The sequence below is a fragment of the Pristiophorus japonicus genome, chromosome 12 (genome assembly GCF_044704955.1).
Source record: "Pristiophorus japonicus isolate sPriJap1 chromosome 12, sPriJap1.hap1, whole genome shotgun sequence".
In the NCBI taxonomy this organism is placed as follows: domain Eukaryota; kingdom Metazoa; phylum Chordata; class Chondrichthyes; family Pristiophoridae; genus Pristiophorus; species Pristiophorus japonicus.
In genome coordinates, this window is record NC_091988.1 from 4,576,224 (window position 1) to 4,602,540 (window position 26,317).

At 49.6% G+C, this 26,317-nt stretch overlaps 1 protein-coding gene across 2 annotated transcripts in view; it reads left to right on the top strand.

Annotated features, from left to right (window-relative positions):
- LOC139277131 (neural cell adhesion molecule L1-like protein) overlaps positions 1-26,317 on the top strand; it is a 759,673-nt gene that overhangs the window by 189,485 nt on the left and 543,871 nt on the right. For both annotated transcript variants that reach the window (XM_070895152.1, XM_070895153.1), the window contains exon 7: positions 14,916-14,969. In XM_070895152.1, coding sequence (XP_070751253.1) covers positions 14,916-14,969 — 54 coding nt within the window. The remainder of the gene's footprint in view (positions 1-14,915; positions 14,970-26,317) is intronic.

Here is a 26,317-nt window from a genome sequence, read left to right on the forward strand (position 1 = left end):
GGAAAAACTCCGTACCTTGTCTGATCCTTTTACACCCCCCACTTTCAGCCACAGCAGTCTATGATTAGTAGGAGTAGACTAAGTGGAGTTGTACAATAATGTGCCTTCATTTCAGCATGAGTTTCCAAGGCTTCATTCTAGATTTTTCCAGTTGGAGTTTTGGACGGGTACATACAAAAGGGATGGTGATGACATCTTGATGTGTCACATTTTCTGCCATTTCCACCTCGCTTGCAGATCATGTTCTGCGTGCCGACATGACGCTGGGTTGCTCGTTGGTATAGAAAAGGCAAGTTTAGCGAGCTCCGTTGCTGTAACGCTGTGACTTGCAGAAACCTACTTCTGACTTTATTTTTGTGCTTTTTAATCATTTTTGCTACTGTCAATTACTTTCCCATCTTTGTGCCATGGACGACCATGTACCCCTCCCCCTACTGCCCAGCCCCCACCATTTCTCCAGACAAGGCACAGTGGGTTTGCACTGAGAACTCCCCTGTATCTTTGGTTTTTAGAAGAGGAGGGGATACAACAGAGGAATACTAAGTTGGTCAGGAGTCAGCTGCCAATCACCCCACCCTGGTATATACAGACAGAATCACATATACCTGCCCCTGTATTTGTCAGAGGAACAGTGCTTGCACAAGCTTTGCTCTACAAAGGAAATCATTACTGATCTATAGTTACCTTCACTCGAGGCACCCCACTGCCAGTGACTAAAGATTGCAACAGTTGTTGAGGCCGAAATTGCCCCTTTCTTTGAGAGCCGTAACCGGGGTTCGGTAAGGACTCACCGCCGAGTCGACACGGAGGCACCGACATTTATAAAATTGCCCTCCATTTGCTTTCCACCGGTGATCGTCACCGCACCGCCTGTGTTGCCACCCTGTCGGGCACGCGCCAACTCCTCACCAACTGGCAGCGACCCCTTTCTGCCCCGCGGGGGAGATTGCCCCACGAGAGCGGTACGGCCGCCACTCGGTGCTTCCCGGCGGGAAGCTGTGTGCAGCTGGGCGGCGCGGCTGCCCTTAAAGGGGAGAGTGCTCTGCCGCGGCCGCCATTTTATTTTAATTGTCGGCTGACTCCGAAGTCGGCCCCACAATGGCGCCCACAGATTGGGCTGGGCCTCCAACAGGCAGCAAGGCATCCCCTCTTGGGTATCGGGCCACTGGCCTGGCCGAGACCCTCCTTAGTGGCCCAGTGGGCTAAACTAAACTAACTGCAGAGTTCACAGTGGCCCTCCCCTTTAACTGAAGGGGAGGGATGTCATCAGCGAAGCGCTGACATCATTAGCACGGCGCTGACATCATTAGCTCGCCACTGACATCATTAGCGCGGCGCTGACATCATTAGCACGGCGCTGACATCATTAGCTCGGCACTGACATCATTAGCTCGCCGCTGACATCATTAGCTCGGCGCTGACATCATTAGCACGGCGCTGACATCATTAGCTCGGCACTGACATCATTAGCACGGCGCTGACATCATTAGCTCGGCACTGACATCATTAGCTCGCCGCTGACATCATTAGCTCGGCGCTGACATCATTAGCTCGGCACTGACATCATTAGCTCGCCGCTGACATCATTAGCTCGGCACTGACATCATTAGCTCGGCGCTGACATCATTAGCACGGCGCTGACATCATTAGCTCGGCGCTGACATCATTAGCTCGCCGCTGACATCATTAGCTCGCCGCTGACATCATTAGCTCGGCGCTGACATCATTAGCACGGCGCTGACATCATTAGCACGGCGCTGACATCATTAGCATGGCGCTGTGCTCTGAGCGACGTTCACTTCTGCCCCGTCGCCCCAAACACCGCGCCAACCGGACAAAAAAATGAAAGTGCTGAATTTCCCTCGGCTTTCCACCCCGTGGATTGGGGCGGAGAGAAAAAAAACAGTAGGTTTGCCACTTTTTAGTCGGGGGGGGGCAATTTCGGCCCTTTTATTTTTTATGACAGTAACTTCTATATCCTTTAATTAAATTAAAATTTAGCTGATCAAGAACTATTTGGCTCATCGAGTCCAGCTTTTCACAGACTCACAAGTCCTATATGTGTATCTATCTAGGCATTGGTACTATCTGTCTACATGGCCCTGAATTTGCCTGATCCGTAAATGAAATGCCCCGCATATCTTGAGGTCTGGGAGGTACGGAGATTTGTGACCCTGGGCCTCTCTGAGCAAATGCCCCAGAGGCCCATGTACTCCAGGGGCACAGGCAGTTCACAGCCAATAAAGGACAGGACTCCCCATTCATTATTGTATGTACAGAAATTCCATAAGCAAGAATGGGCATACCCCCAAAAATAAATAAACAAAAAAATTTACATATTTAAAATTAATTAATATGCCATATAATTAAATATCTAAAAGAAAAATGAAATTTTTTTGAAAAAGAAATGTAAATGTTTTAAAGGGGCTAAACATACCTCATTGCATAGATTTTTTAATGTATAAATGATGGGGAAAAAAATTATAATTTTTTTAAAAAACACCCATGCTGGTATGCCCTTATGCCTGCTTTTACCAGGCGTAAGAATTTCACGGGTATTCGTTGGGCAAATAGCCCGACTCTCTGTCCGTGAATGGCCTTTTCCCGGGGATGCATTGAAGATTCTTGACAGATCGCAAGTTCCAGGTTTTGCGTGCAAGTGCTTGACGACCCGAAGGGGCCCCTACCCTCCTCGTACACGGCCGTAAGGGCCGCAAATTGCCACTCATTAACTCTCCCGATAAAGGTGTCTGATCCTTAAAGATTTTGAACAGAATTCCAGAATAAGTACTCATGCCTACTTCTCCATCGTTCAACCTTGGTTAGTTCTTGTCTACAGATGACATTTCCAAGGATGAAATGGCACGGGATTATTTGATCATCTCTGCTATCAATATAACTTCGATCCTTTAACAGTTTTTTTGACGGAATTGATTAACAGCACCGTAACTGCTTTTGCACAGTCTGTTTTACATACTCATTAGTGTACGGAGGAAAAGGTTTCTTCTCATCTCTTAGTTGCTTTAAGCTTTTAAAATTTCTGTCTATGTCTTCTAGTTCCAAATTAAATAGCCTGTTTGCAGCAATATTATTTACCCCTCTCAGCATTTTAAAGACTTGGAACATGCCACCTCTCCCTTAATTTTCTTTTCGTTAATGAATATAACTTGCTCTCCCATCAGAATATATAGTTTAAATTCTGGAATACATGGTGCTCTATCCTTCCCGTGCCCTGTATTGTTGCCAGCCCCATCAGCACAAGTAGTCTGCTGCTGAATTGAACTTGGTAACAACACTGCACAGCTTGTCATATCTTGCCTCCGCCAATCAAATAATTGCTATGAGAATCAAAATTAACTGCTGGGAGTAAAAATATGTCTCCTAATATTTCCCTTGCGTGATTGTAATGAAATTCCATATCTGTAAATTAATTATCTTCATCTTATCATCATCCTGAGCTCTTCAACTAACTTTATAGCCAGACAACACATTAACTTTCACCCTCAAGCCAGTCTCTCTCTCTCGCTCTCGGGCTTGTGACTGGGAGTGTTAACTCCTTCTCCTGCATCATGAACAGAAGTGTGCATCCAGTATCTCATAAATATGAAACATGTTAGTCCATAAAAACAATGTGGCCTTTCCTATTTAGTTGGTAAGCTTACAAATGTTTCCCCTGGCAACAGCAACTGAATGGAGGAACCTTGATCAATAACATTATGCAGAACCAGACTAATCAGTACAGAAAACATTCTCGTTCTAATAATAAACAATTAGGTCAGCTATGCTCACAGACTCAATGAGATTTAATTAAATCTGTAGAATTTAAATCCCTGCTGGAACTCGAGTAAGTTCCTTCAGATTGTGTTCCTACTCCAGCTGTGCCAATTCCCCCAAGTAACTCTGGTATATCCCGGCTCCAAACCCTTCCCTTTGTTGCCTACGCACAGCTCTATCTGTAGCTCCAGCACTTCAGCCAGAGATGGAATTACCACCCTCTCTAAACGCAGGGTTGAATTGACCAAGTAGATTGAGAGGTTTGGTACTTGCTTTAAAACTTTGAGGAGGAAAATTTGGAAGTGGACAGTCCCTTTGGCTTCACATGACATTGGTAACTTGTTTATCAAGGTCTCTATGTCTCCACGCCAGCAATGCTAGCTTTTTGTCAGAAACTCATTCTGTCTTCGTGCACCGTCAAATTGATCTTACTGTTCAGACATTGACTGGTCTATTTCACCAAGTCTCCTGTTGATTTGACTCTCTTTATTATCACCAGTGGTTGTTTTCTCTTTCTCCGCACAGTTTGGATAATCTGCACCATTCTTTGCACCTTCGACACGAATCACCATATACAGCTCACTATATCACTCACTAACAGAGATTGGGGATACCAGTGGAGAGGCATTGGCCTCGGTGCTTTGCTCTTTACAATACAGGTATATTGCAGTGTAATGCTAACACTGCTCACCATGAGGTACCTGGTTCACAAACATCTTTTTCACTTCTCTCGCCACGTTATGTTTTCAACAGAAAATCAGGCACAATATAACTGCCGAGATTTTGCAGTGAAAAGAACAGCGAAGCCTTAAGCACTCACCGTTATTTATGCACAAATTGGATGGCTGCTGATACTCATTGCCAAGGATTATATATGGCAAAAGGTTGTTGGATCAATATGCCAAGAACCGCCACTAATGGAAACATACTCGAACCTGAGCCTCGAGGAGAGACACATTTGAAAATTGGACAAGACAAAAAAAATTCAAATGCTGCTAACTTATTTGGTAAAGTCTACCTCTACAGTGAGTTCATGTTAAGCTTTATGGGCCCAAAATTCATTCACATACCGCCCACTACTGCCCGCTTACCGCCCAGAAATACAAGTTTGGTCAAAAAACAGGTACATACCACTGACATACCACTCGGCGGAAGATTTATCATTGACATACCGAGCGGTGTGCACACCGTCCGCCATATAGAACCGCCATACACTGCCCAAAAAGTGCAAGTTTCATGACATACTGCCGACATACCATCGGAGCTGCAGACTGTCCTGGAGAAGGTGGTTTTACTCGATCTTAAGTGGGTGGGAATGGGCGGTAGTGCTCGGTGCCGCCATTTTGAAATCGGGAACAGTCAGCAAAAGCAGCACCTCAGTATTTCTGAGGTTTACAGTGACTTTACAGTGCGGTTTACCGTGTGGTTTACAGTGCGGTTTATAGTGCGATTTACAGTGCGGTTTACCGTGTGGTTTACAGTGGGAAAGGTATTGTTATTGGTACTGCGTACATTATTAAGATAGAGGCATTTGAGTTAATATTTTTTTCATTAAAAATCATTTGATTTCAGGGTTACATGAGTGCAGTGACTTAGCACAGTCTTACTTAAATGTCCACCACTGCTGCAGTACTGCATTACATACCGCAGACAGACATTACATATATGCATTGTGTTACATGCCCCCAACGTTGTAGTACATCACATGAGCCCAACATTACAGTTACATTTACATTACATGACATTACACGACCGCAACACAGACCGGGGATTGTATTGAACGTACCGTCCTGTGTGGCTGGGTCAGCTCCAACGCCGGTGGTGGCACGGATGCTATCCCCGACCAGTGACAGGGCACGGCTCTCAATCTCCGTCAATGGTGGGGGTCCGCCCCCTGTACGCCGCTGATCCGCTGCTGTTGCAGATGTCGTCTTCTACAGAAAGTGAAGTAAATGAAAGAAACAATCTTCAATCCATTTAACATCATAGATACACAGGTTCACACACACTCCCCACACACACATACCCCACACCCTCCACACACACACCCCACACTCCACACACACACATACCCCACACCCTCCACACACACACCCCACACTCCACACACACACCCCACACTCCACACACACACCCCACACTCCACACACACACCCCACACTCCACACACAGACATACCCCACACCTTCCACACACACACCCCACACTCCACACACACACATACCCCACACCCTCCACACACACACCCCACACTCCACACACACACCCCACACTCCACACACACACATACCCCACACCTTCCACACACACACCCCACACTCCACACACACACATACCCCACACCCTCCACACACACACCCCACACTCCACACACACACCCCACACTCCACACACACACATACCCCACACCCTCCACACACACACCCCACACTCCACACACACACATACCCCACACCCTCCACACACACACACCACACTCCACACACACATACCCCACACCCCCACACACACACACCCCACACTCCACACACACCCCACACTCCACACACACACCACACACACCCCACACTCCACACACACACCACACTCCACACACACATACCCCACACCCCCACACACACACACCCCACACTCCACACACACCCCACACTCCACACACACACCACACACACACCACACTCCACACACACATACCCCACACCCTCCCCACACACACACCCCACACTCCACACACACCCCACACGCCACACACACCCCACACTCCACACACACACCACACTCCACACACACATACCCCACACCCTCCCCACACACACACCCCACACTCCACACACACCCCACACTCCACACACACCCCACACTCCACACACACACCACACACACCCCACACTCCACACACACACCCCACACTCCACACACACATACCCCACACCCTCCACACACACCCCACACTCCACACACACACATACCCCACACCCTCCACACACACACCCCACACTCCACACACACATACCCCACACCCTCCACACACACCCCACACTCCACACACACACATACCCCACACCCTCCACACACACACACCACACTCCACACACACACCACACTCCACACACACACCACACACACCCCACACTCCACACACACACCCCACACTCCACACACACATACCCCACACCCTCCACACACCCCACACTCCATACACACACATACCCCACACCCTCCACACACACACCCCACACTCCACACACACACCACACACACACACCACACTCCACACACACACCTCACACTCCACACACACCCCACACTCCACACACACACCACACACACACACCACACTCCACACACACACCCCACACTCCACACACACCCCACACTCCACACACACACCACACACACACACCACACTCCACACACACACCACACACACCACACACACACACCACACACACCCCACACACACACCACACTCCACACACACACCACACACACACCACACCCCACACACAACACTCCACACACACCCCACACACACCCCACACTCCACACACACCCCACACCCCACACACACCCCACACTCCACACACACACACCACACTCCCCACACACACACCCCACACTCCACACACACCCCACACTCCACACACACACCACACACACCCCACACACACCACACACACCCCACACACACCCCACACTCCACACACACACCCCACACTCCACACACACACCACACTCCATACACACACCACACACACCCCACACACACCCCACACTCCACACACACAACACACTCCACACACACACCCCACACTCCACACACACACACCCCACAATCCACACACACACACACACCACACTCCACACACACCACACTCCACACACACCACACTCCACACACACCACACTCCACACACACAACACACTCCACACACACACCCCACAATCCACACACACACACACACACCCCACACACACACCACACTCCACACACACCACACTCCACACACACCCCACACACACCCCACACACACCCCACACACACCCCACACTCCACACACACACACACCCCACACACACACCACACTCCACACACACCCCACACACACCCCACACTCCACACACACACCACACTCCGCACACACACACCCCACACTCCACACACACCCCACACCCTCTCCCCACAGACACACACACACACACACACACCCCACACACACATACCCCAGACACACCCCCCACACACCCCCCACACACACACACCCCACACACACATAGCCCACACCCTCCCCACAAACACACACACACCACACTCCACACACACACCACATACACCCCACACTCCACACACACACCACACTCCACACACACACCACACTCCACACACACCCCACACACACCCCACACACACCCCACACTCCACACACACACACACACACACACACACACCACACACACACCACACTCCACACACACCCCACACACACCCCACACTCCACACACACACCACACTCCACACACACACACCCCACACACACCCCACACCCCACACACACCCCACACATACCCCACACCCTCTCCCCACAGACACACACACACACCCCACACACACACACACCACACACATCCCCCACACACCCCCCACACACACACACCCCACACACACATAGCCCACACCCTCCCCACAAACACACACACACACACACACACACACACCACACATCCCACACACACACACACACACACAGACACACCCCACACCCCACACACACCCCACACCCCACACACATCCCACACATACCCCCCACCCTCTCCCCACAGACACACACACACACACCCCACACACACGCCCCACACACACCCCACATCCCACACCCCACACACACTCCACACACACACACCCCGCACACACACCCCACACACACCCCACACACACCCCACACACACCCCACACACACCCCACACACACCCCACACACACCCCACACACACCCCACACACACACCACACACACACCACACTCCACACACACACACCCCACACACACCCCACACACACCCCACACACACCCCACACATACCCCACACCCTCTCCCCACAGACACACACCCCACACACACCCCACACACACCCCCCACACACCCCCCACACACATACACCCCACACTCACATAGCCCACACCCTCCCCACAAACACACACACACACACACACACACACACACACACACCACACATCCCACACACACACAGACACACCCCACACCCCACACACACCCCACACCCCACACACATCCCACACATACCCCACACCCTCTCCCCACAGACACACACACACACACACACACACACACACACACACACACACACACACACACACACACACACACACACACACTCACTCACCACACACACGCCCCACACACACCCCACATCCCACACCCCACACACACTCCACACACACACACCCCGCACACACACCCCACGCACACCCCACGCACACACCACACACACTCCACACACACACACACACACACACACGCCACACACACACACATCCCACACACACATCCCACACACACACCCCACACACACACATCCCGCACACACACACACATCCCACACACACACACCTCACCCCACACATCCCCCACACACACACACACACATCCCACACACACACACACATCCCACACACACACACATCCCACACACACACACATCCCACACACACACACATCCACACACACACACACACACACCCCACACACACACACACCCCACACACACACACATCCCACACACACACACATCCCACACACACACACATCCCACACACACACCCCACACACACACACATCCCACACACACACACACCCCACACACACACACACATCCCACACACACACATCCCACACACACACACATCCCACACACACCCCACACACACACACATCCCACACACACATACAACCCACACACATACACACCCCACACACACACCCCACACACACACACAACCCACACACACACACCCCACACACACACCCCACACACAAACACACCCCACACACGCACCCCACCCTACACACCACACACACACACACACACACACACACACACACACACACCCCACACACACACACACCCCACACACACACCCCACACACACACACACATCCCGCACACACACACACATCCCACACACACACACCTCACACACACACCCCACACATCCCCCACACACACACACACATCCCACACACACACACACATCCCACACACACACACATCCCACACACACACACATCCCACACACACACACATCCCACACACACACACATCCCACACACACACACACACCCCACACACACACCTCACACACACACACACCCCACACACACACACACACCCCACACACACACACATCCCACACACACCCCACACACACACACATCCCACACACACACACATCACACACACACACCCCACACACACACACATCACACACACACACCCCACACACACACACATCCCACACACACCCCACACACACACACATCCCACACACACACACATCCCACACACACACACCGTACACACACACCCCACACATCCCCCACACACACCTCACACACACAACCCACACACACATACAACCCACACACTTACACACCCCACACACACACCCCACACACACACACAACCCACACACACACACACCCCACACACATACACACCCCACACACACACCCCACACACACACACACCCCCCACACACACTAACCACACACACCCCACACACACCTCACACACACACACACCCCACACACACACACACACCCCCACACACACACACACACACACACACCCCACACACACCCCACACACACCCCACACACACCCCACACACACCCCACACACACCTCACACACACACACACACACACACACACACACACACCCCACACACACCCCCCACACACACACACACCCACACACCCCACATACACCCCACACCCTCTCCCCACAGACACACACACACACACTCCACACACACATACCCCACACCCTCCCCACACACACACACACACACCCCACACACCCCACACACACACCCCACACACACCCCACACACACCCCACACACACCCCACACACACCCCACACACACACATCCCACACACACATACCCCACACCCTCTCCACACACACACACACACCCACACACACACCCTCCCCACACACCACACACACACACACACCCTCCCCACACACCACACACACACCACACACACCCTACACACATCCCACACACACACACACGACACACACACACACACACACACACACATACACACACACACACCCCACACCCTCCCCACACACCCTATACACACCCTACACACACCCTACACACACCCTACACACACCCTACACATACCCTACACACACACCCTACACACACACCCTACACACACACCCCACACACACCCCACACACACCCCATACACACCCCACACACACCCCACACACACCCCACACACACCCTACACACACCCTACACACACCCTACACATACCCTACACACACCCTACACACACCCTACACACACCCCACACACACCCCACACACACCCCACACACACCCCACACACACCCCACACACACCCCACACACACCCCACACACAGCACACACAGCACACACACCCCACACACACACCGCACACACCCCACACACACACACTCCACACACACACACACACACACACACATCCCCCCCACACACACACACACACCCCACACATCCCCCACACACCCTACACACACCCTACACACACCCTACACACACCCTACACACACCCTACACACACCCTACACACGCCCTACACACGCCCTACACACGCCCTACACACGCCCTACACACACCCTACACACACCCTACACACACCCTACACACACACCCTACACACACACCCCACACACACCCTACACACACCCTACACATACCCTACACATACCCTACACACACCCCGCACACACACCCTACACACACCCCGCACACACACCCTACACACACCCCGCACACACACACCACACACACCCCACACACACCCCACACACACCCCACACACACCCCACACACACCCCACACACACCCCACACACCACACACACCCCACACAGCACACACACACCACACACACCCCACACACACACCGCACACACCCCACACACACACACTCCACACACACACACACACACACACACACACACACACACACACACATCCCACACACACACCACACACACACACATCCCACACACACACACACACCCCACACATCCCCCACACACACACACATCCCACACACACACATACACCCATCCCACACACACACACCTCACACACACACACACACCCCACACACACACACACACACCCCACACACACACACACACACACCCCACACACACATACACCCCACACACACATGCACCCCACACACCCCACACACACACACATCCCACACACACACATCCCACACACACACACACACACCCCACACACACACACCGCACACACACACACCCTCCCCACACACACCCTCCCCACACACACCCTCCGACACACACACCCTCCCCACACACCCCCCCCCCCCACACACCCCCCCCACACACACCCTCCCCACACACACCCTCCCCACACACACCCTCCCCACACACACACCCTCCCCACACACACACACCCTCCCCACACACACCCTCCCCACACACAGCCCCCCTCACACAAACACACCCCCCACACCCGCCCCCCCCCCACACCCCCCCCCCACACCCCCCCCCCACACACACCCCCCCCCCCACAAACACCCCCCCCCCCACACACACACCCCCCCCCCACACACACACATAGAAACATAGAAAATAGGTGCAGGAGTAGGCCATTCGGCCCTTCTAGCCTGCACCGCCATTCAATGAGTTCATGGCTGAACATTCAACTTCAGTACCCCATTCCTGCTTTCTCGCCATACCCCTTGATCCCCCTAGTAGTAAGGACCTCATCTAACTCCTTTTTGAATATATTTAGTGAATTGGCCTCAACAACTTTCTGTGGTAGAGAATTCCACAGGTTCACCACTCTCTGGGTGAAGAAGTTCCTCCGCATCTCGGTCCTAAATGGCTTACCCCTTATCCTTAGACTGTGACCTCTGGTTCTGGACTTCCCCAACATTGGGAACATTCTTCCTGCATCTAACCTGTCTAACCCCGTCAGAATTTTATATGTTTCTATGAGGTCCCCTCTCATTCTTCTGAACTCCAGTGAATACAAGCCCAGTTGATCCAGTCTTTCTTGATAGGTCAGTCCCGCCATCCCGGGAATCAGTCTGGTGAACCTTCGCTGCACTCCCTCAATAGCAAGAATGTCCTTCCTCAGGTTAGGAGACCAAAACTGTACACAATACTCCAGGTGTGGCCTCACCAATGCCCTGTACAACTGTAGCAACACCTCCCTGCCCCTGTACTCAAATCCCCTTGCTATGAAGGCCAACATGCCATTTGCTTTCTTAACCGCCTGCTGTACCTGCATGCCAACCTTCAATGACTGATGTACCATGACACCCAGGTCTCTTTGCACCTCCCCTTTTCCTAATCTGTCACCATTCAGATAATAGTCTGTCTCTCTGTTTTTACCACCAAAGTGGATAACCTCACATTTATCCACATTATACTTCATCTGCCATGCATTTGCCCACTCACCTAACCTATCCAAGTCGCTCTGCAGCCTCACAGCATCCTCCTCGCAGCTCACACTGCCACCCAACTTAGTGTCATCCGCAAATTTGGAGATACTACATTTAATCCCCTCATCTAAATCATTAATGTACAGTGTAAACAGCTGGGGCCACAGCACAGAACACCCCACACCCCACACAAACACCCCACACACACACACACCCCACACAAACACCCCCCACACACACACACCCCACACACACACACACACCCCACACACACACACACACACCCCACACACGCACACACACACCCCACGCACACACACACCCCACACACACACACACCCCACACACACACACCCCACACACACACACACACACCCCACACACACACACACACACCCCACACCCCACACACACACACACACCCCACATACACACACACCCCACACACCCCCCACACACACACACACATACACACCCCACGCACACACACACCCCACACACACACACCCCACACACACACCCCGCACACACACACCCCCCACACACACACACCTTTCCCCGGTGCGTACCGTGGTACTTGTGGAGGACACAGCCTCCCCGATCTCGCCCCATATTTTGTTGTACAGCTTTGGGGCGGGTTTTCCATGACCACCCTTCGGTAGGTCGGAGTATCTCTCCGTGATGTTCACCAGCAGGGCAGGCAGCGCCGTCTCATCGAAGGCAGGTGTCCTCAACCTCCCGCCCTTCTCGCTGTTCCAGTGCTTAGACTTCTTTTTCAGAATTTCCATTATATTTATATTTATTATATTATATGATTTTTTATTCATAAAATATGTATTATTGTTCATATTGTATAATTATTATTTGTTATTAATATTATTTGACTCTGGAATCTCTGATGAAAACAACTGACCCTCGAATACCTTGCTGCTTCTACTCTCTCTCCCTCGACGACAACTCTCTGCGCATGCGCAGGTGACCCCTGACCCCCGAAATCAAGGGAAAAAGCATCTGGAATAAAAAGCAAAAAATAATTTGCGCGTGTGCAGTGCAGTGCCGCACTGTCCATTGACTAGATCGTCGACTTTGATTGATTATAATACTGCATTCCGCCTTCTGCGCACCGCTTGCATACCGCCGGAAAAAATGGCACCAAACTAGCGCTCTTCAGTCTCGGCGGCAATCCGACGGTTTTAAACGACGTACCGCCCGAATGCCACTGAGAAATGGGTGGACCTTACGTCCTGCTGAATTTCGGGCCCTATGTGTCTTTAGTCATGCTGTATGTACAATTCATTTTTCCATTCATCAAGACAAATCTTTATCCACTGCCGAGTATTTTTTGTGTATTTTCTGTTGCCTCATGTTTCTGTTTCTTGTTTATGTTGTTTTGTTTGTTCCAGTTGCACATCCCAATGACACCGAGTCACCTGTCAGTAACATTGACTTGCCTGCTGGTGAGTTCGACTGAATATTGAGTGAGGCCACTTAAGCACTAATTAGAATAACTGCATACTAACAGCTACTTATGCTTCAAACTTAGTAATATAAGTCTCAACATTTGGAACAAAGTGTACCATGCCAGTGGCTGAGAAGTCACAAGACACAATCAGTAATAATATCAGGGACATCACTTCCATTTGGCTTTGAAACTTTGATTTAAGCTAGCAAGTTTAACACAAAATCAAGCATTCAGGAAAGACATATGAGCAATATCTGTTGGATTATGAATCTGAAAACATACAATTTGGGACGGTGGCAGGAGAGGATATTTTTTGATATCACCACTAATCTATTTACTGTGCATTTCCAGCATGTTCTGTTTTTATTCCTCCACTTTATAATATGGTTTAAGAGTTATCAATGGTACTTCTTTTTCTTTTTATCCTTGACCTCGTTGGCATTCCCAATATATTCAGAAAGTGCCGTAACAGGGCCTAGTTTTTTCATGAATAAACTCGCCCTTATGTACAGCACACTGACTCCTTCTGCAATGGAGTCCCTGCAACATCCACAATATACTGCAGTACATCCCACCAGTGTGCACCTCTGATCCTGCATTCTGCATTCTTTAATCTCCTGAGTGTAGGGGGTTTTTGCTCTGCCCAGTTACGGGGGTCTTTGGTGGCTGTTGGTGTATTGGGCCTCTCTGTCCCTTCTAGGGGATGGTCCAGCAGCTTATGGCTCGCTGACCATTAAACTGGTGGTTTCGAAGCGCCCGAGCACCCCTATCTGGTTCTAACCTCACAATTTTGGTGGATTATGAGCTTCCACAAGGGAAAACAAAACACTCAGAGACAAGTGGTCCTTGGAACGAAAAAAAACCGAGTAAGTCCAATTTATTAACCACGGTAAGTTTCCAACAAGGTCAAACTTCATCAAAACACATATCTGACCCACACTTATAAACTATGAAAATCTGTGGGAAGAAATGGACACAACGAAAACCTTACACAATTTTATCTTTACAAGACAGTTCCAACACCACCCCCACCCCCCTTTTTACCTGACTGACCCAGGCTGACAGTTGGGAAAAGAAACCCCAGGATAATACTGACCATTCCTTTTGACAGTTATTTTTTTAGCCTTAGGATGGTTGGTTTACGGGGTAGCTGGAGTGAATGTTGCCTCTCCCAGTTACTTCGGTCTCCGGTTCTTCAGCTGGTTGGCCTCGGAGCGTTGTTCGGTGTGCGGCTCGGCTTCTTGAGACGATGTTGGGCCTCTCGGTAGTTGGGTTGTATATTCTGCACACAAGTCGAGTCCAGGGCCCGTTCAATGGTAGGTTTCCCAGCCGGTAACAGTCCGTCTCCGTTCTCTCTCGGTTTCTGTCTGTCTGTGACTGCTACTGCTCCTCGACTCCTTCTCCTACTGCTCCAGCTGCTTCTCCCCCCCTCGGTGGTTCCGTACGTCCTATATTTGTATCCAATTTAGTTCTGGCCTTTTCGCGCCCAAACTCAGTTGGTGGTCCATTGTGTAAGTTTGGGCGGGGAGATAGCTTTGAATATTTAATCAGAAGATGTCACAGGTACAGGTAGGTGTGAGGACAGGGGTATTGTTTCAGTGCACATTGGTGCCTCAAAGTCTGCTGGTCCATTGTAACAGTCCTGGGAGTCAATCGGTTTGGGCCTCCCCTTTGATGGGCCATCACCGCAGTGATCTCAGGACTATTGTCCACTGTCCATATTAATTAGGTAGATGATGGTCCACATTCATAATTTGATTGGGGGTGAGTCATATTTTCGAACTGGGCCGGGTAGTCCCCATTGGTTGAGGATTTCACCGCTTCAGGCCCGACTCGACCCCTGATTGGCCTGCCAGAGTGCACTTTTCCCCCATTGGCCAGTGCCTCTGTCTCGTTTGTGAGCCAGACTCCACAATGTCTGTATCCACCCACACGTTTCCCAGCCTGCCTGGTCTGAGGATTTTACTTGGCCAAAAATGTTCATTTAAAATGTATAGGACGATCCCATCTTGGTTTTCTTGACCTGAGGGTGTTCCAAAAGAAAATGCGGAGGTGGATTTTCGAACCTTACAATATACAAATAAACAGTTTCCAATGCATTCTGCTCACCTTGAGAAAATAATAAAAAAGCTAATAAAAAGTGTGCTTTCATTAGTTTAACAACATAATCACCAAGATACTTGCAATCTGTTTCTTGACTTTTTCCACTTGCTAGTCTAACTAACCTAGGACAATATTTCCTTTTATCATGTATTCCCAACCAATCATTACTATATGTATAATTGTTGCAACTGAGAACTTTTACATTAAGAAGCAGTGGGAGTCTGACTAACCACTCTGCCTTTAGTCAGCTTTAAACAGAAATATTAATAGAATTAATTGGGGGGAAATTTGAAACTAAAAGTAGGGTAAGTTCAAGTTTTAAAAATCACAATCCCGGCCTTAACCCACCGGATTTTAATGGAGGTGGGTTGGGGCAGCCAACCAATCCGCTGCTAGCAGGCAGGTCATTTGTTTAAATATTATAATGAAGCTGGAAGCCTTGGCTTTAACCTCCATCTTGTATTTAACTTTAGCTGGTTGGGTTTTGCAGGCCTTGTGAAACTGGCCAGCTAATGCAAGGCAAGGACTGCTGGACCCAGGAGGTATGTGGCTTTACAGTGAACTCCTGAATCCAGGGTCCCTATTTACAATCTATATTAACGACTTGGACGAGGGGACTGAGTGTAATGTAGCCAAGTTTGCTGATGATACAAAGATTGGAGGAAGGGTAATGTGTGAGGAGGACATAGACAGGCTCAGTGAGTGGGAAAAAATTTGGCAGATGGAGTAGAATGTTGGAAATGTAAAGTCATGCATTTTGACAGAAAAAGTCAAAGAGCAAGTTATTATTTAAATGGAGAGAGATTGCAAAGTGCTGCAGTACAGCAGGACCTGGGGGTACTTGTGCATGAAACACAAAAGGATCGTGTGCAGGTACAGCAAATGATCAGGAAGGCCAATGGAATCTTGGCCTTTATTGCAAAGGGGATGGAGTATAAAAGCAGGAAAGTCTTGTTAAAGCTATACAGGGTATTGGTGAGGCCACACCTGGAATACTGCGTGCAGTTTTGGTTTCCATATTAACGAAAGGATATATTTGCTGTGGAGGCAGTTCGGAGAAGGTTCACTCGGTTGATTCCGGGGATGAGTGGGTTGACTTATGAAGAAAGGTTGAGTAGGTTGGGCTTCTACTCATTCGAATTCAGCAGAATGAGAGGTGATCTTATCAAAAACGTATAAGATTATGAGGGGGCTTGACAAGGTGGATGCAGAGAGGATGTTTCAAGTGGTCAGGGAGACTCGAACTAGAGGGCATGATCTTAGAATAAGGGGCCATCCATTTAGAACTGAGATGAGGAGGAATTTCTTCTCTCAGAGGGTTGTAAATCTGTGGAATTCGCTGCCTCAGAGAGCTGTGGAAACCGGGACATTGAATAAATTTAAGACAGACATAGACAGTTTCTTAAACGATAAGGGGATAAGGGGTTATGGGGAGCGGGTGGGGAAGTGGAGCTGAGTCCTTGATCAGATCAGCCATGATCTTATTGAATGACGGAGCAGGCTCGAGGGGCCTTATGGCCTACTCCTGCTCCTATTTCTTATGTTCTTATGTTAACCCACCACAGGGCCTCAGATTTCCCCCTACCCCCAGGCCTCTGATTCTCCCCACAAGACTCCCTCCCCATGCTGCTCCAATGGCCCCCATTCCTCTTCGGATCCCCCTCTGCACCATACCCCTCCGGCCGTCCCCCAATCTTTGCTGGCCCCCGATTTTCAACTCCCCCCTGCAATATTCTTCCTACTTTCTCCGATCTTTTACCCCCACCCCCCTCCCACAATCTTCTTGCCGCTCCAGTCCTCTGTGTGATCTCTCCCTCCCTCCTCTGTGCGGCCTAGTGCCACAGGCCTACCCGCCCAGAGCCAGCCGGCCGCTCAATCTGGCTGGCTGCGTGTGGGAAACGGGGGGCTTCCTTTTCCAATAAGGCACTGCCGTTAGATTTGGCAGGACCTGCATGAAGCCCGTCCTCCTGGGCCTACGGGAAGGCCGTTCTCCTGGGCCTACGGGAAGGCCGTTCTCCTGGGCCTACGGGAAGCCCGTTCTCCTGGGCCTGCGGGAAGCCCGTTCTCCTGGGCCTACGGGAAGCCCGTCCTCCTGGGCCTATGGGAAGCCCGTTCTCCTGGGCCTGCGGGAAGCCCGTTCTCCTGGGCCTACGGGAAGCCCGTTCTCCTGGGCCTGCGGGAAGCCCGTCCTCCTGGGCCTACGGGAAGCCCGTCCTCCTGGGCCTACGTGAAGCCCGTTCTCCTGGGCCTGCGGGAAGCCCATTCTCCTGGGCCTGCGGGAAGCCCGTTCTCCTGGGCCTGCGGGAAGCCCGTTCTCCTGGGCCGACGGGAAGCCCATTCTCCTGGGCCTGCGGGAAGCCCGTTCTCCTGGGCCTGCGGAAGCCCGTTCTCCTGGGCCTGCGGGAAGCCCGTTCTCCTGGGCCTGCGGGAAGCCCGTTCTCCTGGGCCTGCGGGAAGCCCATTCTCCTGGGCCTGCGGGAAGCCCATTCTCCTGGGCCTGATGAAGCCCGTTCTCCTGGGCCTGCGGGAAGCCCATTCTCCTGGGCCTGTGGGAAGCCCATGCTCCTGGGCTTACCCGACTGCCTCGGATCCCCTCTCCCCAACCTGCCATCCCCAGTAAAATTCAGCCTATTGTCATTGACAATTGATCCATGTACAATGAGGAGAGACTGGATCGACTAGGTTTATAGTCACTGGAGTTTAGAAGAATGAGAGGGGATCTCATAGAAGCATATAAAATTCTGACGGGTTCAGACAGGTTAGATGCAGGAAGAATGTTCCGATGTTGGGGAAGTCCAGAACCAGGGGACACAGTCTTAGGATAAGGGGTAAGGCCTACTCCTGTTCCTAATTCTTATGTTCTTATGTAAAGGTGGTGGTGCAACGAGACCTGGGTGTCATGGTACATCAGTCATTGAAAGTAGGCATGTAGGTACAGCAGACAGTTAAGAAAGCAAATGGCATGTTGGCCTTCATAGCGAGAGGATTTGCGTATAGGAGCAGGGAGGTTTTGCTGCAGTTGTACAGGGCCTTGGTGAGACCACACCTTGAGTATTGTGTGCAGTTTTGATCTCCTAATCTGAGGAAGGACATTCTTGCTATTGAGGGAGTGCAGCGAATGTTCACCAGACTAATTCCTGGGATCGCAGGGCTGACATATGAGGAAAGACTGGATCGACTAGGCTTATATTCACTGGAATTTAGAAGAATGAGAGGGGATCTCATAGAAGCATATAAAATTCTGACGGGATTGTACAGGTTAGATGCAGGAAGAATGTTCCCGATGTTGGGGAAGTCCAGAACCAGGGGACACAGTCTTAGGATAAGGGGTAAGCTATATAGGACAGGAGATGAGGAGAAACTTTTTCACCCAGAGAATTGTGAACCTGTGGAATTCTCTACCACAGAAAGTTGTTGAGGCCAGTTCATTAGATATATTCAAAAGGGAGTTAGATGTGGCCCTTATGGCCAAAGGGATCAAAGGGTATGGAGAGAAAGCAGGAATGGGGTACTGAGGTGAATGATCAGCCATGATCATATTGAATGGTGGTACAAGCTCGAAAGGCCGAATGGCCTACTCCTGCACCTAATTTCTATCTTTCTATGTTAATATACTATTTCCGTGTTATCACCGAGTCTGGTGGTTATTTTATGATTTTTATATATGAAATATATTACAAAAATATTTACCTTCAGACTGCTAACAGTGTTGGGACTTCAAAATGCTATCTTAAGAATTCAACACAAATACCGTCTGTCTGTGTTTCTCTGTTACCCATGTTGGAATACTAAGTTATATGTGTGATTCCTGGAATTGAATGTTTTTTTTCAGGAGGTAACACATTTTGTGTTCAGGATTCTACATGGCCTCGGGAATGCTTTAAATAGAATTAGAAAAGAGGAGTTAACAACCCCCAAGTCTGTTTTCTTAAATGTGTGTATAGCCCTTGGCCTGGGAATCATGATTGCATTTGCCAGTTACAAGATCTTCTGCAACAGAAGTAAAGAGCTCCCAGTTACATTCACATTCTCTTTCTTACGCTCTTTGAATTGGACATACAATAACTAGCTTGTTTATTGTGTAACCCCGAGTGCGTTGAGAGAGCAAAAGGAGGTTTCCCCAGATTTGTAAGACTTGGCATAATATAGATATGTAAATGATCAGAATTGATTTTTCATGTTAACATGAAAAAGAGACAAATGTTCACCTCATTCACTGTCTCTGCTAATTTTAATAAGATAATGGGCCCGAAATTGGTGGACATACCGCCCGCGGACTGCCGACATACCGCCCAAAATCGCCAAATTGATCGAAAAATATCAACATACTGCCCGGCGGGAAATTCATCCATGACATACCGCCGGGTGGTGTACATACCGTCTGCCCACACGGGACACCCTGCAGACCGCCCAAAAGTCCGACATTGGCAGCATACCCGCCGGCATACCACCGGAGCTGTACACCGTCTGAAAAAAGGTGGTTTTATCCCGATGGTATGTTGGCGGTATGTAAACGACAATGTTCCTCCCCCACAGCGATCTATTTCTCTTCCCCCCCCCCACCCTCCCAGCGATCATGTCCTACCCTCTCCCAGAGAGATCTAATCCCCCCAACGATCTATTCCTCACCACAACGATCTATTTCTCCACCCCCCCCCAGAGATATAGTCCTCCCCCCCAGAGATATAGTCCTCTCACACCCCCCCCCCCCCCCAGTGATCTATTTCTCTTCCTCCCAGCCCCAGAGATACAGTCCCCCCCCCCCCCCCCAGAGAGATCTAATCCCCCCACTGGAGATTTAATCCCCCCCCCCCCCCCCGAGATCTAATTTCTCCAGAGATCCAATCCTCCATCAGAGATCTATTCCGCTCCACCGCCTCCAGAAAAATGCTAAAATAAATAAATAACAATAAAGAATTGTGAACCTGTGGAATTCTCCACGACAGAAAGTTGTTGAGGCCAGTTCGTTGGATATCTTCAAAAGGGAGTTAGATGTGATCCTTACGGCTAAAAGGATCAGGGGGTATGGAGAGAACGCAGGAATGAGGGGCCCAAGTTTCCACATGATTCGCGCCTGATTTTTAGGAGCAACTGGTGGAGAACGGACTATTTTAGAAATCGCAATTCTCCACATTTTTTTTCTGCAGTTCTAGTCAGGTAGAACAGTTCTACTTTAGAACAGAATTTTTTCTTCAAAAGGGGGCGTGTCCGGCCACTGACGCCTGATTTCAAAGTTTCCACAGTGAAAACGTACTCCAAACTAAAGTAGAATGGAGCCAGTGAAGATTTTTGTAGAACTGAAAAGACCTGTTCTATACATTAAAAAATCAGGCGCAGGTTACAAATTAGGCGTCCAGAACGAGGTGGGGGGGGGAGGGGGGGGAAGGGAACTCATTAAATTCTACAATAAATCCTTATTTATACTTCTACAAATATTATACAAATAAATCCAACCTGAATAAACATTTATAAGGAAAGAAAAGATTAAATAAACCATCTTCCTACCTGTGTGAAAGTGCTTTAGCCATTGTTAGAAGGAGACAGCGGCTTGTTGCCGCGCAGGGGAGGGAGGGGAAGGAGACAGCGGCTTGTTGCCGTGGAGGAAGGGGAGGGAGGGGAGGAGACAGCGGCTTGTTGCCGCGCAGAGGAGGGAGGGGAAGGAGACAGTGAGAAGGGAAGCCTCTGTGCTGATGGCAATGTGGTTTTATTAAAAAATGTTCAAAAATTAAACAGCTACAAAGAACTACAAAAATGGCCGAGTGCCAATGTTTCCTTCACACTGCGCATGCGCGAACGCTCCAACGCACACGCGCAGGGTTGCCGGCAGGAAAAAAACTAATTTAAATGGTACCCGCCCCCTCCCACTTACAGAATCGGCGCGAGTGTAGGCTCCGCCCCCCTGGGCGCCGCGCCAAACAGACAAGGAGCTGCAGAGCGCTCGAGAATGGCGCGTTTTTTTTCTGGCGCCGTTTTAGGCGCGAAAAACGGGCGCCCAGCTCGGAGGGGCGCCCGTTTTTTATCCTGTGGAAACTTGGGCCCGAGGTACTGAAATTGCATGATCAGCCACGATCATATTGAATGGTGGTGCAGGCTCGAAGGGCCGAATGGCCAACTCCTGCACCTATTTTCTATGTTTTTATGTTTCTATGTTTCGCTGGGCATGAGATGGGCAAATAGCTCAATCTCCTCCGCACTGAGGTCCTACTCCCGGGGATGCGGAGGATCTGTCAAGCCAAAGCTTGACTGATCGGAAAAGCTGGGTTTTCGGCGCATGCACATCGTACCCCGAAAACCGGCTTTTGCGAGGCCTCGCCGGGTCGGTACACACTCCGTACACACTCCGTACCGACCCAGCAAGGCCGGGACTTCATGGCCATGAATTTTTTCCAAGGATCTGTGTTTTGGATTTTTTCATACTCTGGATTAATTTTAGATAAATTGTACATCAGCATGGGACATACCTGTGCAGTCTGTACACGGTTCAGAGATGCCATTTATATTGTACTTTTCATGGTTTGTATGATTAATAGTGAAAATCAGTTGGTTAGGATTGTTGCCCTTTTTGATTCTAACCCACTGATGTTTTGTGGCTCTTTATTTTAAGTTGAGAAGGCGGAACAATCTGGACTGCTCCTTGGCTAGCTTTTATGATCAGCTGATGGGAGTTATATTTTTGTGGTTTTGGTCTGGTGCCTTTAGCCCAGCAAAAAACTGGCCAGGAACAGCAGCTCAGTCCAAGGTGACATTTGAACTATCAAAGCTTTGTTTTGGTGCCTAACGTTTCATTATTGGAGCTGTGTGGTTACGTAGATCACCAGGTGTCGGGGCCGAAAGCTGGCGTACTTATGATGTTTAGAGTGGTACTTACCGCTGGGAGCTCTGATGTGGTCAGAAGAGCCATTTTCAGGACTTTGACATTTTTTCAAAGTCCCACAGGAAATGACTCATAATGGGGGCGGGCCACAGACTCAAAGCCAGCTGACTGGCTGAAAATCGGTCGGTTAGGAGCTCTGCTGTGTTTGTCCGAAGGAAGCCTCGGACCGGAATTTCAAGGCCAATATTTCACGAGTGAGCAACAATAGTAATGAGGTTAAATGATGTTAGCAGAAAACTAAGCAAGCTATGAGTTGTAGATATGATACTGTTTAAAAAAGACTCCACACTGAGATTGGAAAGTAATCAATACAGTTTGTCAGAGACAAAGATCAAACTGCAAATTCTCAAAATCTGAAATAAAAATGGGGCTAAAATAGATTCATATTTCAGGCAGGTGACGGGACCCATCGGAGACTTTAACCCATCTTTTTTCTTTCAGAAACTGAACAATCTTATTTCCTGTAATGCTGCTCCCAGTATGTTAGCAGGTAGAAAGGTATTCATTCGTTTGAATTTGATTCTCATACATCCTTACAAATCATGATCCTGTTTCAGAAGCAAATTTCTTAAGAACTCCAATCTCAAATATCTGATGATGTAAATCATTACGCGTCGACTTTATTGAAAATCTAATTCTCATGGTGGCCTATTCCAGTGTTGGTGCAAACGAGTGTTCTTGCTTTCCTGGCACTGTTACAACAATGTTTGTAAGCTGTACGATAGCCTGAAGCTCTGTTCAGTCAAGTATTTTGCTCCAAGAAATTTGGATAACTCAGCATACTTCAGAGTCAAATAAATGAAAGGTGTGTTATGTGTTTTTATTTGTATTAATATGAATGCTTGATTAAAATAAATGGAAACTACCACAGCTAAAAACAATTAACTGCTCACATTGCAAGTGGTACACAACAGCTTAATACAAAGCCTGTATTTCACCATTAACATTTAACAGTCACAGGCAGTATTACTGTGTCACAACGATCTTGGGAGATGTCTTTCAAACTCCACTGCACTTTCTACCTGCTGTGTGGACTAGCTTTCTTAAAAGAAGTATTTATGTTAGTTCTAATTTTTGCACTAGACAGACAATCATTATTGAGAACATCAATTTACCTGGAAGCCAGAGTATTCCTTTAAATTGACTTTGCCTTTCATCTGAATATTTTAGAGGCTGCCATCACTTCGGGAGGTGGAGAATGTGAACAGCAGGTCTGCTGAGCATCATTACGCTTGCATACATGTTGGCATGAATATTTAACTGAATAGTTGCCAAATTATGTTATTTTAATGATGTTTTACCGATTACAAAATTATTTCTGAAGATCCAGATAATTTGCAACTTTTTCTGACAGAAATATCATTGGGACCGAAATTGGTCGTCCGCCCATTTCTCGGCGGTATAACAGTGGTATGTCGTTTCATACCACCGAGTACTGCCGGGGCGCAGTGCTGGCAACATTGGTCCGGGCGGTTCTGAGCAATGTTTCTCATTTATTTATAATACTTATATTGTTATTTATTTACTTATTTCAGCATTTTTCTGGGGGCGGGGGAGCGGAATAGATCTCTGGGGGAGGATTGGATCTCTGGAGAAATTAGATCTCTGGGGGGGGGGGGATTAAATCTCCAGTGGGGGGATTAGTTCTCTCTGGCAGGGGAGGACTATATCTCTGGGGGGGGATTAGATCTCTCTGGCAGGGGAGGACTATATCTCTGGGGGGGGGGGGATTAGATCTCTCTGGCAGGGGAGGACTATATCCCTGTGGGGGGGGGATTAGATCTCTCTGGGGGGAGCGGTGGAGGAATATATCTTTTGGGCGGGTGGGGGGGGGGGTGAGGAAGAGAAATAGATCGCTGTGGGGAGGAATAGATTGCTGGGGGTGGGGGAGGACTATATCTCTGGGGGGGCGGGGTGCGGAGAAATAGATCGTTGTGGTGAGGAATAGATCATTGGGGGGATTAGATCTCTCTGGGAGAGGGTAGGACATGATCGCTGGGAGGGTGGGGGGGGGGGAGAGAAATACATCACTGGGGGGGAGGAACATTGTCGTTTACATACTGCCAACATACCATCGGGAAAAAACCACCTTTTTTCAGACGGTGTACAGCTCCGGTGGTATGCCGGCTGGTATGCTGCCAATGTCGGACTTTTGGGCGGTGTGCAGGGTGTCCCGTGTGGGCAGACGGTATGTACACCACCCGGCGGTATGTCATGGATGAATTTCCCGCCGGGCAGTATGTTGATATTTTTCGATCAATTTGACGATTTTGGGCGGTATGTCCACCAATTTTGGGCCCATTATCTTATTAAAATTAGCAGAGACAGTGAATGAGGTGAACATTTGTCTCTTTTTCATGTTAACA